This window comes from Carassius auratus, chromosome 47, assembly GCF_003368295.1.
Source record: "Carassius auratus strain Wakin chromosome 47, ASM336829v1, whole genome shotgun sequence".
NCBI classification, from domain to species: Eukaryota; Metazoa; Chordata; class Actinopteri; order Cypriniformes; family Cyprinidae; genus Carassius; species Carassius auratus.
This window is the reverse complement of record NC_039289.1, coordinates 11,439,924-11,456,821: the sequence shown is the minus strand read 5'-3', so window position 1 is coordinate 11,456,821 and position 16,898 is coordinate 11,439,924. Positions and strand designations below refer to the sequence as shown.

At 36.4% G+C, this 16,898-nt stretch overlaps 1 protein-coding gene across 12 annotated transcripts in view; it reads right to left on the bottom strand.

The window, feature by feature from the left end:
* LOC113065108 (dedicator of cytokinesis protein 3-like) overlaps positions 1-16,898 on the bottom strand; it is a 166,227-nt gene that overhangs the window by 83,577 nt on the left and 65,752 nt on the right. For all 12 annotated transcript variants that reach the window (XR_003278934.1, XM_026236291.1, XM_026236296.1 and 9 more), the window contains exon 5: positions 15,088-15,184. Coding sequence is in view for 11 of the 12 variants with exons in the window: in XM_026236291.1 (XP_026092076.1) it covers positions 15,088-15,184 (97 nt within the window). In the remaining variant the exon portion in view is untranslated. The remainder of the gene's footprint in view (positions 1-15,087; positions 15,185-16,898) is intronic.

Here is a 16,898-nt window from a genome sequence, read left to right as displayed (position 1 = left end):
ATGAGATTTTCAATACATGTAGATATATATATTGGAGACGTAATAAAGATAAATGTTACCAAAATTTGGGACATGTTTGAATACAATGGAGGGCCAAATTACTCAAAATGAAATCAGAAATTAATCTTCAGATTATTTTTATTAGCAATTTAATTATTTGCTAGTAACTCTCTTTGAGCGAATCATTGAAACATTCACTCAACCAATTTGTTGAAAACACTGATTCTTTCAGGAATGAAACAAGTGAGTCTTTCTGAGCAGTGTAAATTTTGTTGACTAAATATTTTCGTCATTATTTTCGTCACGAATATATTTTTGCAGACGAAAACGAAACGAAAACTAAAATAGAAGGCACTGATGGAGACTAAAACTATGACTAAATTGATTGACATTATCGTCAACGAATAAAGGACGAGACGAAAATAGACTGTGACAAAAATCAAATCAGCAGACGGGAGAGATGCGAGGAATGAACAAAAGAACCGGCAAAATGGAACAGGCGAGACTGCATGAGAGAAGAGAACCAATCCGAGCCTGACTTATTGAGACGTGAAGCGAAGGTTTTCAGTTTTTAAATGAGCTCCCGGGAAGACGGCATTCGAAGAGGTGATGTCTAAAAGAGCGACAAAATGTCCACAGCTCACTTCACGTTTGACAACGAACAAAACAAAACAAAGCGTAAAGCACACGGAGCGCTCATTCGTGGCAAGAACACCACCAATTTGAAAAGACATTTACAGACGAGCCACCCGGACATTTTCTCAAATGTAATTTCACAACGATGTTCTTTTGTTTATTGAGCTAAGCAAAATTGGAAGACTGCAGTGCGTAGATGTTGTAGCATTAAATATTACGAACTGAAAAGTACTGTAAAATAGCCCCTTCTTCAAGTTAGATGAGAGCACAGTACTAATACGTAATATCATGATAAATACATTTGATTAATACTAATGTTTAGTATATTTTATAATGTTCTACTTGTTGACAATATCACAAATATTTCTATATTAGTCATGTGAAACATGAATGTTCACATCCTATCATTATACATACAAATCTAGCAATATTGTAGTATTTAAAACATACAATATTTCTAGACAAATGAATACCTTATAAAATATTGTTACTTTTTTTTATCCACCTAGCTGCCAACTTATTAAATATTTACTTGTAAGCTTTAAGGTCCTGGACCTAACGTTATTTTTCTTTTATTGATGGTCAATTGGCAGCTAGTTATTGTTTACATTATCATGACAGTGTTTGTTGCTGCATAAAAGCTTTTGAATCGAAATAAAGACACAGTTCTGTTGAAATAAAGTTGAATTTGTGTTTTATATATTTTGGTTAAGTTTGTTTCCTATACCAGCTGTAAAAAATTGTCTAGTAAATCTGTTATTGATTTTTTAGTCTTATTTTAGTCGACTAAAATACCAAGCAATTTTAGTCGACTAAAATACCAAGCAATTTTAGTCGACTAAAATACCAAGCAATTTTAGTCGACTAAAATACCAAGCAATTTTAGTCGACTAAAATAAGACTAAAATTCAAACAAATCAGATGACTAAAACTTGACTAAAACTAAAAAGAATTATAGTCAAAAAACTAAGACTAAAACTAAATTAAAATTTTGTGTCAAAATTAACACTGTTTCTGAGCAAATCGCTCAATTCTTTAGATGTCTGGCGTGTAAAAAAATACTCAAAATCAATTAATTGAATTCAGATTAATGTACCTTTTTTTATTAACAATCTAAATATGTACTTAACAGTTCACTCAGGAATGAAATAAGCAACTATCTTTATCACTGAATCATTTAATCAACTGATTTTGTTTAAAAACAAATCACTCAACATTGAATCATTATTATATTATTACCTTATTTTCCGGACTATAAGTCACACTTTTTTTCATAGTTTGGTTGGTCCTGCGACTTATAGTCAGGTGTGACTTATTCATCAAAAATAATTTGACATGACCCGAGAGAAATGAACTAAGAGACATGAACCAAGAGAAAACATTACTGTCTACAGCCGCCAGAGGGCGCTCTATGCTGCTCAGTGTTCCTGTAGTCTACACTGAAAACATAGAGCGCCCTCTTGCGGCTGTAGACGGTAATGTGTTCTCTTGGTTCTAAATAAATGCGACTTATAGTCCAGTGCGACTTATATATGTTTTTTCCCTCATCATGACGTATTTTTGGACTGATGCGACTTATACTCAGGTGCGACTTATAGTCCGAAAAATACGGTAAGTTTAATAATGTGTATTTATTGCAAGTAATTTTGCACTCCATATAATGCAGTTGAAATTACAACTTGAATAATTGAAATACTTTAACAAAAATTGCATGTTAAAAAACAAATAATATAATATAATATAATATAATATAATATAATATAATATAATATAATATAATATAATATAATATAATATAATATAATATAATATAATATAACAATATATATTTATTTTTATTTTAACTTAACAGGTTGAAAGAGTCAATGGTTTGATTTTGTGTAGGTGTCATATCTAGTCTTACGGTTCTGTCAACACAAATAAATTCTAGGACACTGAATCTACATGTTTCCAAACCAACAAGAAAACCTTTGTTTAACATAATTGGGCTTCTCTCTTAAGTGTCTGCTTTCCTCTGGTGCGCTGAGTGTGTTCAGACAGCATCAAAGCAACACTCAAGCACTTTAGAACAGGACACTCAGTTCACGGGCGTCTGGTACACTGACGTCTGCAAGGATCTAGCTCTGTTCTGTTACCTAAGATCTGAGGCAAAAAGACATTTCACAGGCTTATCTGGACAGGGGTCCACATACACGGATCGCCCCCTCACCTCTGCAGTAACTGCCACTGGAGAGGGGGTTGCCTTAGTAACAGTAATTTGGCAGGTTAGTCAGACACTATGCGCTAGCCCACACAGTTCACTGACACCATGATTCTTGCTGTCGGGCAGACAGAGGCGTTAGTACCAAAAGAGGCCAGTAATGACGGACGATTTGCAGCTTCATTGGAATATAAGATCAGTATTTGAGTTTGTTTTAGCACACAAGGGACTTTAGGCTAATATGTGGGACTTTAATAACTCCATAATGATTTTCTGTAATGAAAATGAATGAATAATTAATGAAAGTCTTTAAGTGATTTAGTTTATCATTTCAAACCTGTACGATTTTTCCTGTATGAAAAATCCTTAGTTTTTGAAACTCATTTGTGCAGATGCATCACACAACACATGCAAGAAGCAATGACGTTTTGATTGGCAGTGAAACATGTCAATTATTCTGTAAAAAAGTAATATTATCAATCTATAACAATCTTTTAGTTTCATATAAAGACAATGTCTAATTTGTTGAATGAAATAAAAACAGCTTGGACATTCTGCAAAATATCTCCTTTTGGGTTCCACATAAGAAAGTAAGTCATACAGTTTTGGAACAGGAGAATAAACTGTATTAATTGTTTCTTTTTATTATTATATTATCATTATATCATACATTAGTATCAAGTTTTGCATACACACAATTAAGGAATGGATGAATGAATCAAAGAATCAAAAATTAACTATATATTATTTATTTCATTGAAAATGTATGTTGTATTATCATGCTATAAATATAAATAAATATAAATATAATATAAAGTTTAATGTGCACCAAAAATAAAATACAACTGAACAAAAAATATTAAAATAAAATGAACTAAAAATTTAATAAGCTATATAATTTAAAATTATTACTTACATACTACTTTATTATATATTTTGTTAAATCTACAAAAAAACTAAGTAAAGATACTTCTAAACTATATAATTAAGCTATATTTTTTCTTTATTTATTTTTGAAAATTAAATTATCGTGTTATCACATATTACTATTAAGTTTTGTGAAACAATAAAAAACCTAGTGACTGAATTATGAGGAATATCTGAGACTGAAGGGAGGCCCAAAAATGTATCTGGAAACTTCCGTTACACTTAAAATGTCTGAATGACATTATTTTGACAGCAAATGGCATCATATTCAGTTTTTAATGATGTTGCGAGTCATTCTTAATAAAACTCTTGTCAAGTCTTCTACAAATGTCCCCTATCAAGTGTGTAGGGAACACTGAACACTGCACTGGGACCCTAGAGATAGAAGCTATTTTTGACATTTTGGACGAGATATTTTTGAAGATGTTGTTTGACCATGTGTGTCAAAGCCATTTGTATGACTTTTTAAACTGACAAAAGTCGCACATCTACAGTAGCAATTCACAAATAAGCATCTCTGCACTTTTGATGTCAACAGGAACTGCACTGAACTAAACCTGGTATAAAATCATGACAAGGCCTACAGCCATCTAACACAGAGCCTTATGGTGTATTCACACCAAGCGCAAATTTTATTTATTAGTAGATTACATACAAAGTCAATGCAAAGATGCGAACAGATGCGAATTTGCGCCAGGCGATGCGAATGACAAGAAATGCGTGACGAATTTGTCGCGAACACAAGATATTAGCCTCAATCCAGTTGTTCACGCAACTTCAAAAAATTCAACTCGAACTGAAAATGTGCGTGATGCGTTCTTGCACAAGCCAATCAGCCAAGAGCTTATTGGTACATCTGTCTGAATCAGAAAATGGAGGAGCCCATTATTGTAGCTGTTTGCGGGCTCCCCGAAATCTATGATACAACTTGACCGAGATGTGTGCGCCTCTGTATGGTGCTGTGAACCTATACACATCTGCGTTTTTTCCTGCGTTTTTGGGACTTACACAACAGGTACAAAGCAGCCATCGTATTTATCCTCACTATGGTTAAACTCAAAGGATGTTTTTCGCCTCACTTGTACGAATAAAAACACAATAAAAGCATGAAATGTACGCACCATTATACCATCTGTAGCATTTCTTCAAAATACCCAGGGTATTGTCCTTAGGATGTTGTCTACTTAGCATCTGGCCTTCCTCAACACTTTGTCATGATGCTTTTGAATTATCGCATCTATAACAGCGCCGCAATGTCATAATTATTGTTGGTTAACTAATTGATACTGGATGTAATTTGGGTCAAAATTAAGCGCTGTGCCATTTTACTTATTTTGACCAAAATCACATTATGACTTCCCAAATTGTATCTCAGCCGGAGGCAGGATCCACCAAAGTGGAACCGTGAGACTGGAATGAAACCAGTATGTGAATCCTGTCTGAAGGCAGCCGTTTGATTTTTGTGGATTGACTTTGTGGTATTTACAATGTAAATTTGTTGAGTCCTATAATGTGCAAGGAAGGATTTATCATAAACGAGTCGCCAGCAGCACATTACAGTGTGTAGAAGTGGAAGGGAGTCATTTTCTTGGGGAACGCGTGATAGGAGACATTAATCATGTTGGTTATAACCATTGGTGTATTCCAGGATCCTTTTTTTTTTTACACTATGGTGGTTTGACTTTCATATACATTTATCCAAAGTGACTTTTAGTGCGAGTCTCATGAAACTTGTCAAGAATATTACATATTTTAGTCCAATATTAACAACAACAAAATTAGATTATATTTTTGCGTGAAGCCTAATATTAGGACTAATATATATATATAAAAATGTATCTGTGACAATTATAGTGTCAGGATCCCAGTTAATGTTCCCCTGTCTTGGTTTTGTGAAATCTTGAATTGAAATGTTCTCATTCGTCATTGTTTCTGTGTTCCCTTGTTCCTTTGCCCATCTTGTTAGTTTCTATAATAATTGATTAGCTCCTCCCTCCTTGTTACCTCATTATCCTGTCAGTATATAACTCAGTCTCACACCACCATTCACTGTCGGGTATTGTTTAGCTCATGTTGTCTTGATTCCTGCCTTTTCTTACCTTTCTGTTTTGCTCTTGGATTACCCTGTCTAGATATTGTTTGCTGGAGATCAACCACGCCTGTTTTTTGGATTATTCTCTAGTCTCACCCATACCATACCTGTTTGACATTGTTTCGACCATGCCTGTGTCATTAGCCTCATGTCTTATTTGCTCAAAAGTTACATATAGTTTGTGTTTGTAACAAGATTTCATGCACTTGAGTTTCGGGCCAGCGTGAGAATATTAGATACAAATAATGGACTTTATACTGACACCTATGTAGAATGTAGAAGCATGCAAAAGGTTTACAATGACAATATACAAATACATTCACAATCATATTTGCCACAGATAAAACAAATGGAAAAAAATAAATAAAAATGAAATAATCTTAATATTTCTGAAAATAAATGCAGAATGCTAGCATAGAGTTAAAAGGTTGCCATCTGAAAGCTGACCTCCTCGAGAAACTTCTGCATGTTGGAAATACAGTGAGTTAACTTTAACACACCAACACTTTCAAAGACACTCTGAGTGCCACAGTTCACCTCTGTCTTTCCTAGAAACATGACACTGAAGCCAGGAAGAGGTGTCATCATCAGAACGTGTGAATTCCTGCAGAATTCACCACAACCTGGCACCACGATGGGCCTCAGGCTGTGTCACCACACATTTTGCCTTTGCGGGGTCATGACCCCTCAGCATCTGTACAAGTCACATTCACTACATGTATAGTCCTACACAGGCTAATGTAGTATGAAAAGTGTTAAAGAGCAATCAGCTGGAGGGAGAAAAGCTACTAGTAAAATGCATTTGCCATTGTTGGGCCGATGGCGAGCGACGGCTGGGCTAGTTTGTTTGGTGTGTTCCACTCGTCGGCTCACATCGGTGTCAGTCTGCCTGATTCAACACGTCGAATCGGCGTCTGGGACATCTGGGTTGTCTGGGCCGTAGGCGAGAATGAGAGTCCTGATGGGATGTTCAGTTAAGCGAATGAGTCAGTTCAGAGAATTAAAGCAAAAGTGATAAAAACACGCATGTGAATGAAGATGGTACAAACAGAAGGCTCTTTAAATGTTACATGATCTTTCCCAATCATTCTTACACGCAAAAGTTTTCAAAACAACATAAGCCACTTAAAATGATTAACGTTATTAACGTTAATGATATTCAAAATTGTAAGCAAGCGCTGCTTTGTTTACATTTTGTATATCTGTGTTTATCTCGTATATCTTTGTTTTGGTATCTCCTTTTGAATGACGAATATATACTATTAATAGCTGCTGATATGAACAGCTCATTCCTCTCAGGCATGCACAGAATGCACGTGTTAGTTTGCCGTCGGCTGTAGTCTGTGCGGTGTTCCAGCACAGCTTTTTGGTCCGATTCTGCCGTCGCGAGGCGACAGCACCGTTGGCTTTCGTCGCCGCTAGTTCTTTGAAGTTGCCTGGGTGTGTCCCGGCCTTAAGCTTACTTAAGTCAGTGGAGCAAGTGTCAGGAGGGAACATGTTGACAGCCATTTATGTTGACCCTGTTGACAGCCATTGATGCATGCTTGAATTTGTTGTTCTGTAGCATATGCAGCAAAAATATATATTGGTGGTTTATTCCTTAGTTACAGTTTAATATTTATTTTTTTGTTATTTAATTGAAAACCACTGGACTAGTGGACTTTGCATGCTGAGCCACACCACATGCCTACAGGTATATAAGGCCGCTCATCTACCTCTTCCATCCTTACCCCTCTCGACATTCCCCATGTTGAGAGAGTGATTGCCTGTAAACTGTTGGGGGCTTTCGCTGCCAAAGCTTTAAGAAGCTGCTGGCCAAGCTGCCTATGCCCTGCATGCCATGACTATCCTGCATGTCCACATTAGTGGTCTAGGAGCGCCATCTCTGGCTAAACCTGGCCAAGATGAGAGACATCAACAAAGGTTGCTTTCTCGATGCTCGCATCTCCCTGGGGGACCTGTTCGGCAACACTGTCGAGGACTTTGCCCAGCAGAGTGAGGCCATTCAACACATCTTGAGTGCTTCAACCTGCTCATCGCCATGGGTACATCCCTGCGTCCTCCACACCGGCTCTCCTAGCGCAGGAGAGTGGCGCCCCCCTGCTCTTCAGGAGCTGGCGGAGAGAGCACCACTACTTCCCCCGGAAGAGGGCTGGGTGGAGAATCTTCAGTTTTCTTTTTGTCCTGCACTGGTCCAACAGACAGCGATACCCACATTTTCAATGAAAGACAAATTTTTCCTTTCCTCTGAGTGGCAAGGCTCGTGGGTTGACAATGAGTGTCCAGGAACACGGGGAGTTTTGATGTCATGACTCAGAATGTGATGCTTTCTGGGCCATCCAACACAACTCCCCATTGCAGCACCACTGCAGGTACGTTGACTGTCCCTTCGGTGCCACTCGTAGGGAGTTTGGGGGACTGCACTGGTTATACTCCCATGGCGCCACGGTACACATCATGTCACCATCACACCGATGTGTCGCCAAGGTCAGTGAATTTGCGCTGGGGCTTTGGGAATGTTACGACCTTAAGCATATCTTTTGTGACCCCCGCAATTGCACTTGCACAGGGTTGTGACGGTGCTCAGGTTGTGGCATTTTCCATGGACCCTATATGTCATTCAACATAACTTGTAGTGACCAAAAGATAGGGAACGTCTCGGCTACATACATAGCCAATGTTCCCTGATGGAGGGAATGGAGACGTTATGTCCCCATGCCACAGCCTTGAACTATTCGCTGTTGCCGGGACATGTTCTCGGTTCCTCAGCGTAAAACCTGAATGAGTGGATGCATGCTGTCGCCTTATATACCCATAGGCATATAACGTCTCCATTTCCTCCATCAGGGAATGAGGGTTACGTACGTAACCGAGATGATCTGCACTCCAGCATGGTTAGCGCTCACACTCACTGATCTATATATAACCAAACCGCGCTCTTGCCAACCTCTTCCAACTGAGCCAGGGACTGCTAAATGGAATGATCACGTTAGTCAAACAAACCCGGCTTTGGGGGTCAAACGTGATCTGGCACGGTTAAGATTGCCTAGTGTGTACACCCCGTACACCCCAATTATTCTCCCACACACGAGTCTACCCACCCATCAAGTGGGTCCCGTGATCGTGCAGGTCTCTAATAGGAAGGTGCCTGTTATAATGTTATGTTTGAGGCTCTGGACTCTGAGCATAACTTGTTTTTCTATAAAAACATGAATGTCCTGGCAGTGAAAAATGGCTTGTTTTATATTTAATTTAACTACATTAATGTTATTACTATATATATATATATATATATATATATATATATATATATATATATATATATATATACACACACACACATATATATATATATATATATATATATATGTGTGTGTGTGTGTGTGTGTGTGTGTATAATGTATATGTACGTACAATAAGGCAAGAAAACACATGACAAACCAATAACCAAAAGACTAAACAAGGCAAAACAAAACACAAGATGAAAAAAAAACACATAACAAACTAATAAACAGAAAACATGTGACATAAACACCCCCCCCCCCCCCAAAAAAAAAAAAACACAAAACAAAAACTCAAGATGAAACAAAAGCATGAAACAAAACATAAGATAAACTAATTAACAGAAAACAAAACAAAATCCAAGACAAAGATAATGTCTGAACAAAGCCCAAAATCAAATAGTGTATTATATACATGACACTATTCAATAGGCATCAATCTTCAAACAAATAGCTGCAAGACCACATGCTTACCATTGAAAATGCTGCCCAAATGAAACATGGCCATTCTGAAATAGACCACGTCTAGACAGAAAGTGTGAGTATGAAAAGGTTTTCTAGTGTGGGGAGCATAAGGTGGGCTATGAGTGACAGTTAACCAGGACGAAATGACAGTGTGACATGAGGTTTCATCACACTGATGAAAAAAAAAAAAAACTTTGCACTGCAGGCAACATTGCAGATGGGGGTTGCACCAAACAGGTCTTGATGTGAACAAAACAACTGCCTGTGTGTTAAAAGATCCCAGCTGAAGCATTAAAGCAGCATGTTACATGTGCTTGAGTGCATCAATAACATATTTTATAGAATGCACAAAAGTCACAAATAAAGACCTTTTGATTTGGTGATTTATTCAGACAAACAGCAAAATATATATTTTTTATTGCTTTGTATTTTCTTTTTGTTTAATTGGAAGGTATTTGGTTTATATGTTTTGTTTTGCACTTCTGGTTTTGCTTTGTTTTCTGCTGAAATTTGTTTAGCTATTTGTACCCTTAACAGAAATACTACTACTAATAATAATACATACACACACACATACACACATATATATAATCTTATTTTACCAAGTGGTGGTGTTTTAATAAAAGTGTTCCATGCAAGCAGAAGCACACTGACAGCTGTATTTAGCGTTAAGATGACAGGCTGACCGCATGCTTAAGCGACTGTGACAGAACAGCGTTTCGAAGCATGTTACAGAACAGTCTTTAAGCTAGTGTATGATCTTTCATAAACTCATGGCAAACATGAGAGCTTACGAGAAAAGCAACAATGTTTGATTTTGTCAACAAAATAATGGTAACACTTTCTATGAAGCCCGTATTTCAACTCCGTACGTCTCGCTCCAACTCAACACTTTTTGCGTCGCTTTTTGATACCCCTTTAGCATAATTTTCAATGTGCAGGGTCACCCATTGCTTTAAATAAGAAACCCTTAGCATCAATATTCTGACTCAAAAGGCTTATCGACATGATTAAATTATATATTGGGCAATAATATTGCCATTATTGCATGATGTGGTATAATTTTTCAATGTAAACAGTCACAACAGTTTTTTTTTTTATTTTTATAATGCATTATGCATTTATTATAATACCTCAAGAATACCCTTATAATGTATTATAAATACAGGCTTCATAGAAAGTGTTACCAATATTTTTTTTTTTAAGTCAGATTATCAGTATGGATTAAATACAGACTATGCTAGAAACGAGAGACAGACAGACATGAATGTTGCTAAAACCTATTTCTTGAGAGTTTAGATACTGTCGTGAGTGACTGGTGTACAGGAACTTTTCCATAATCTGAGGAGAGAGGCAGGTAATGTCATAAAAGATAGCATTACTTTGCATAATCGCGGTAGGTCATTTTAACTTGGAGCCTCAAGATGTTTAGCAAATATATGCATGACTAAGCCCTAAAACACTTCAAATATGCACATATTTTGATGAGGTCACTCGTACAGTATGTTCTGTGACAAACTTTAGTGGTAACTGACGCTTTGAGGATTTTCATCTCATGACACAACACTTCACTGTCACTCTGCACTACCTAGAAACAAACTTCATCCCAATACGGCTGAGAGTGCAGATCAATTACAAGTCTCCCAGTGATTTGGGCGTCTGCCACGACACTCTCTGTGAGAAATAGCACAATAGATATGTATAGGTAGATTCCCCATTCGACTGTGCCAAGCACGTAGATGCATCCACCTTCTTTAACGGTCAATTATGGTGAATGACGTCAAGTTGACCCTACAAATATGAGGCATCTACAGTACAAATACATATCTATGATCACAGTCAGACTGTCAGTTATAAACACCCAAACCTAGCCAAACCTGCAAACCACACAAGATAATATTACCATACTGTTAACAGCACATCCACAGCGATGTGAAGATGACAAAGTGCATCTGCCAAACCATCTCCAGCATTTCAGAAAACACTGTTGACTAATTAGTCCAATACATTTATCGCCTGTGTTGGCTTCGGATAAGAGTGGAGGCTTTGGTCTGAGTCCCAGATACATTGAGATCTCAGCTAAGACAGTTGTTGTTACTATCATTATAACAAGAGTTTCCACGTGACTGGATGCTTGTTGTCTTGTCCACATTTCCCTAACCGGAGCCGCGGAGCGTGAATCTTCACTATCAGCTGAGCCTCGGCCTCACGATGCTCTGTGTTCGCCTTGTTATGCAAGCCAAATCAGTCCGAATTAGTCGTCCTCGATTCAGCCGACCACCAAATTAGTGTTGATTTCCTGAGCCGCATTACGAGTGCTGTCAGAATCCTGGAAGCCTTATTACAAGCTTTCATGTCTGTGAATTGGTGATGATTGAAAACAAAAAGGTGTTTGAGGAAACACGTTATGGTTTAAAAATAGTCCTCAGAGGAAAATGCAAAAACAAGCTTCTTTTCTCTGATGTGATGTGTGCTGGAAAACAGCAAAAAACATTTAATCTGTCTCTAAGAATCCTTAAAATGAGATCGAGAAAAAATTATTTTCAGAGACTATACTGTAATTTCAAATTACATTTTTTCCCTCCATTGTTTTTTTCTTGTTCTAAGCATAAACCTTACTAATTTTGTGATATTTAAACACAATAGGTCAACAGACAGACACAAACATTTATTCTCTGAAAAACCACCACCACTACTACTACTACTATAGCCAATTTAACAACTACACAATTCATAATGTGTGCTTGTAGTTAATAAATGGATAATTAATGTGTGTACCAAAAAAAAAAATGCTGTGTCATCTTTATACTGAGCAGTAGATGTTCAAAATGGCAGTAAGAAATGATGAATGATATGAATCAACGTAGTTAAAATCTCTGTGGTTACATCATGTCTGACATCCCTAAAACCTCCAGAGTCGGAGAGAGAGAGAGAGAGAGAGAGAGAGAGAGAGAGAGAGAGAGAGAGAGAGCACTCTATTGTCATGTCGTACACTAATGCTTGGTAATCCTCAGTACAGGCTTACATAGAGGGCTCTGTCAGATCTCATAGAGTTTCTGTGTGAGGAGAGCAGCGCATTCAAGACTTCCACAGAGCATCTTCTGCCTAATCATTATTCACATCTTTGCTTTAAGCAACTTAAAAGTGCTCTTTCAAATTCATTCATTAAGATAACAAAATTCAGAAAAGATAATATTTGCATTTCGGAGAGAGGGCAAAGAAAAACAGACAATAAAACATTTGCACATTTCTCAATTTCAATGCAACTGACTTTATAAACCAGAAGCCCTAACTACAACTCGTGCCATTGGTTGAGCCAGGAGAGGACACAATGCACCTCATTTGTGTAACTCAAGCATAGGAACTTCATTTCAAAATCATTCATAAAACTGTTCTTATTCTATTGAATATTTGATTCATAAGTTCATTCTGCTCATGATGTTCATAACCAGTTGTACAGCATATCAATTCTCAAACTGTGTGATTCATAAATCAATCATTACCAATCATGCTATTTAAAAATCATTTATTTTTGTGTTTCTTAAATATTTTGTGAACTTTCTTAAAATATACTTCAATTCACAATCAATGAGTTTTAAGAATTGTTCGGAAACTTTCTTGCGTAAACTATCAAACATGCACTTCATACATTTGTGATAATAGAGTTTTATGAAGTGTTCGTAAACTTTCTTGAATAAACTATCAAACGTGTGCTTCATAAATTCGCAATAATTAAATTTTTGGAATTGTCCGTAAACTTTTTTGAGTAAACTATCAAACGTGTGCTTCATAAAATTGCATTAATTATTTTTTTTTTATTATTGTTCGTAAACTTTTTTGAGAAAACTATCAAAAGTGTGCTTTATAAATGTGCAATTATTAAATTGTATGAATTGCTCATAAATGCATATGTATAATATAAACTTATTTATATATTATATAATATATAATACTGAAAGGGGGGGTGAAATGCTATTTCATGCATACTGAGTTTTTTACACTGTTAAAGAGTTGGATTCCCATGCTAAACATGGACAAAGTTTCAAAAATTAAGTTGTACGTTTGAAGGAGTATTTTTGTTCCCAAAATACTCCTTCCGGTTTGTCACAAGTTTCGGAAAGTTTTTTCGAGTATGGCTCTGTGTGACGTTAGATGGAGCGGAATTTCCTTATATGGGTCCTGAGGGCACGTCTGCCGGAAGAGCGCGCGCTCCCGTATAGCAGAGCAGAGAGAGCACAACAGACTTCACTGATCAGAGCGAGAGCGTCGCCAAATGTCACAAAAGGAGTGTGTTTTTGGTTGCCAGGGCAAGACAACCCTGCACAGATTACCAAAAGAGAAACAGCATTAAGGGACCAGTGGATGGAGTTTATTTTTACAGAGCATCAACGGAGTTGTGCAAGTGTTTGTGTTTGTTCCCTGCATTTCGAAGATGCTTGTTTTACAAACAAGGCCCAGTTTGACGACGGATTTGCGTATCGTTTATTTCTTAAGGATGATGCAATCCAAACGAAAAAGGGTCACGATCGTGTGTTGGAACCGCAGGCGGTGAGTAAAACTGCTTAAAATATCTCTTCCTCCTTGTTAGTGCATCCGCCTCCCATGCCGAGACCCGGGTTCGAGCCCCGCTCGGAGCGAGTCCTTGCTGCTGCTGCTCTCACAGCTGTCACAGCTTCCAAACGCTCTCAACGCAAAAGCCTACTGGCGCTCATGACTCTTTAGCTCCGCCCACACGTCACGCCTCCAGACGCTCGTGTTTTTCCGGGAAAAATCGGTACAGACTATCTTTCTCTTATGAATATAATAAAACTAAATACTTTTTGGAGTTATGAAGGATGCAGTACTACTCTATAGGTACTCAAGGTTAACAGGATATTGAGTGAAAATTAGCATTTCACCCCCCCTTTAAATGTATATTTTGCTAATACTTATGTGTATTTAAATGTCTGAAATTTAAAATAAGCATTATGTGGTCGAGAACACTGAATAGCTCAAAAGTAGATTTGAATTTAGCAGGTGATCATTTGACGCACCAATTATACAATTCATAATTATACAAATTTGATGCAATTACAATACAATTCATAAAAAATTAGATAAATTTTTTTCTTCTTTTGTTTAATCAATAGTTTGTTGATGCATTTTTATGTAAATTATCAAACAATTTGCACAGAAACTCATTTACTAGCGGCCCGTTCACCAAAAACTCATTCTTGCATTCAGTCTGTGCTATTTTTTACTTGTTGTTCTATGTTTACATGTGACAGGTCTATGTCTTTAGCCATATCTCCTTCAAAACCACATATTAATGAAATATTGGACAAAACACACTCAAACTGTCTACTAGATTTAGCAAAGGCGGTTCCACGACTGAAGGTGCTATAATCCAGCCTCCCGAGTGATATTTGTTGTTGTAGCACAGGAAGGCCTCTCCCCCCCACAGCGGAGTGAAGATGGAGGATCCCATCAGAAGGTACAGTACTCACCACATACAGCTGCTTCCACAGGACGGACCACTCCTGCAGCGTAGAGGTGACCTCCGTAATGATGGGGTCCTCCAGCGGGACCACTGTCTCATATTGCCTGCACAGAAACAACAAACATTGACCAGAGGTTAGTGTGATTACAGTCCAAAGAGTGAATACACATGATTTTTATTAAAAAATTAAATAATATTGTTTGTATGTTTGTTTGTTCATCATTCACAAACATAATTAGTAGTAATGGATAACTATATTTGAATAATAAAACATACAAATTAATTAATTCATTCATCAAATAAATAAATAATTTTATTTATTTCATTCATTCACAAAAGTAGAAACAATTAAGGATTACTATTTTAAATAAAATAATCAAAATAACTAAACTCTCTCTTTCTCTCTATTCAACCATCCATAATACTCAGAAATAGTTAGTTGTAATGAATTCCTACTATATGTAAATTAAAAAATATTTTAAAAATAACCAAAATATTGTATTTATTTGTGCATAAATAATATTTATGTATTTATGTATTTACATAAACAAAATATATTTACTATAGACTATATTTAAAATAAAACAATAACAAATTTATTTGTCTGTTTGTTTTTAAATGAACTGATGCAGAAAACAACAAACACTGAGCAAAGGTTAGTTTGATTACCCCCCAAAAAGTAGTTTTACTACTTTTACTATATATATGTATATATAAAATATCATTAATAACAATTTATGTATAAATAATATTCATTTATATATTAAATAAGAGCATACTGTACGTAGAGCTCTCAGCATAAACCAATAAACCAATATCTTGTCTCTTTAACTCTTCCTCTCTTTAGCTCTTTTATCTCTCCATATTGTTATACATGCATCAGGCCTCATTGTCCTTCCACTGTCCTTCTCTGACACACGGTGGAAACAGATTGATCTCATTGATCTGCTTTATCATCACATGTGTCCAAAGTAACAGCTTTCAGAGGCATTCCTCCTTGTTTTGAGATTTCTGATGAGACGCTATAATTTGATCCTGGGACACGGCTGGACATGGAGCGCAGAGCCCCCTTCCTGTTACAGAAGCTACAGTAGGCAACAAAACCACATCACCGGAGCTATTTACATGGGCAAGTCTCAAATCTTTTCAGCTGGTGGAGAACTTCAACAGTAAAAATGGATTGTGGATCACCTAAAACCTAAATATGGGGTCACCTACCATTAATACATGAAAATATGATCCACAGTTTTAAGTGATTTAGATATTACCCTTTGAATAGCAATGTCAAATTCAAGTTTGGGGTCAGTGAAATCCATTAAATTGATCAAAGGTGACAGTCAACAATTCACAATGTTACAAAAGATTTATATTTCAAATAAAAGCTGTTCTTTGAACTTTGAAGATTCCTGAAAAAAAATCCTGTATCACTGTTTCCACAAAAATATGATGCACTACAACTGTTTTCAACATTAAATATTAATCAGTAACAATTACTAAGCACTAAATAAGCATATTAGAATAAAAGATTATGTGACGGGACAAAATTTAGCTTTCGATCACAGAAATAAATTACATTTTAAAATATATTACAGTAGTAAAAAAGGTATTTTAAATTAAATTGTATTTCACAATATTACAGCTTTTACCATATTTTTGAACAAACAAGTACAGCCTTGGTTAGCAGAAGAAACTTAGAGACCACAAACCTTTAAATGGTACTGGAAAACTAAAATACATACGGTGAACCAAGCATGATGACTTAAAATTGATGTTGAAGTAAAACTTTTAATTTGACTTTATCACAAAGTGCACTTCTTG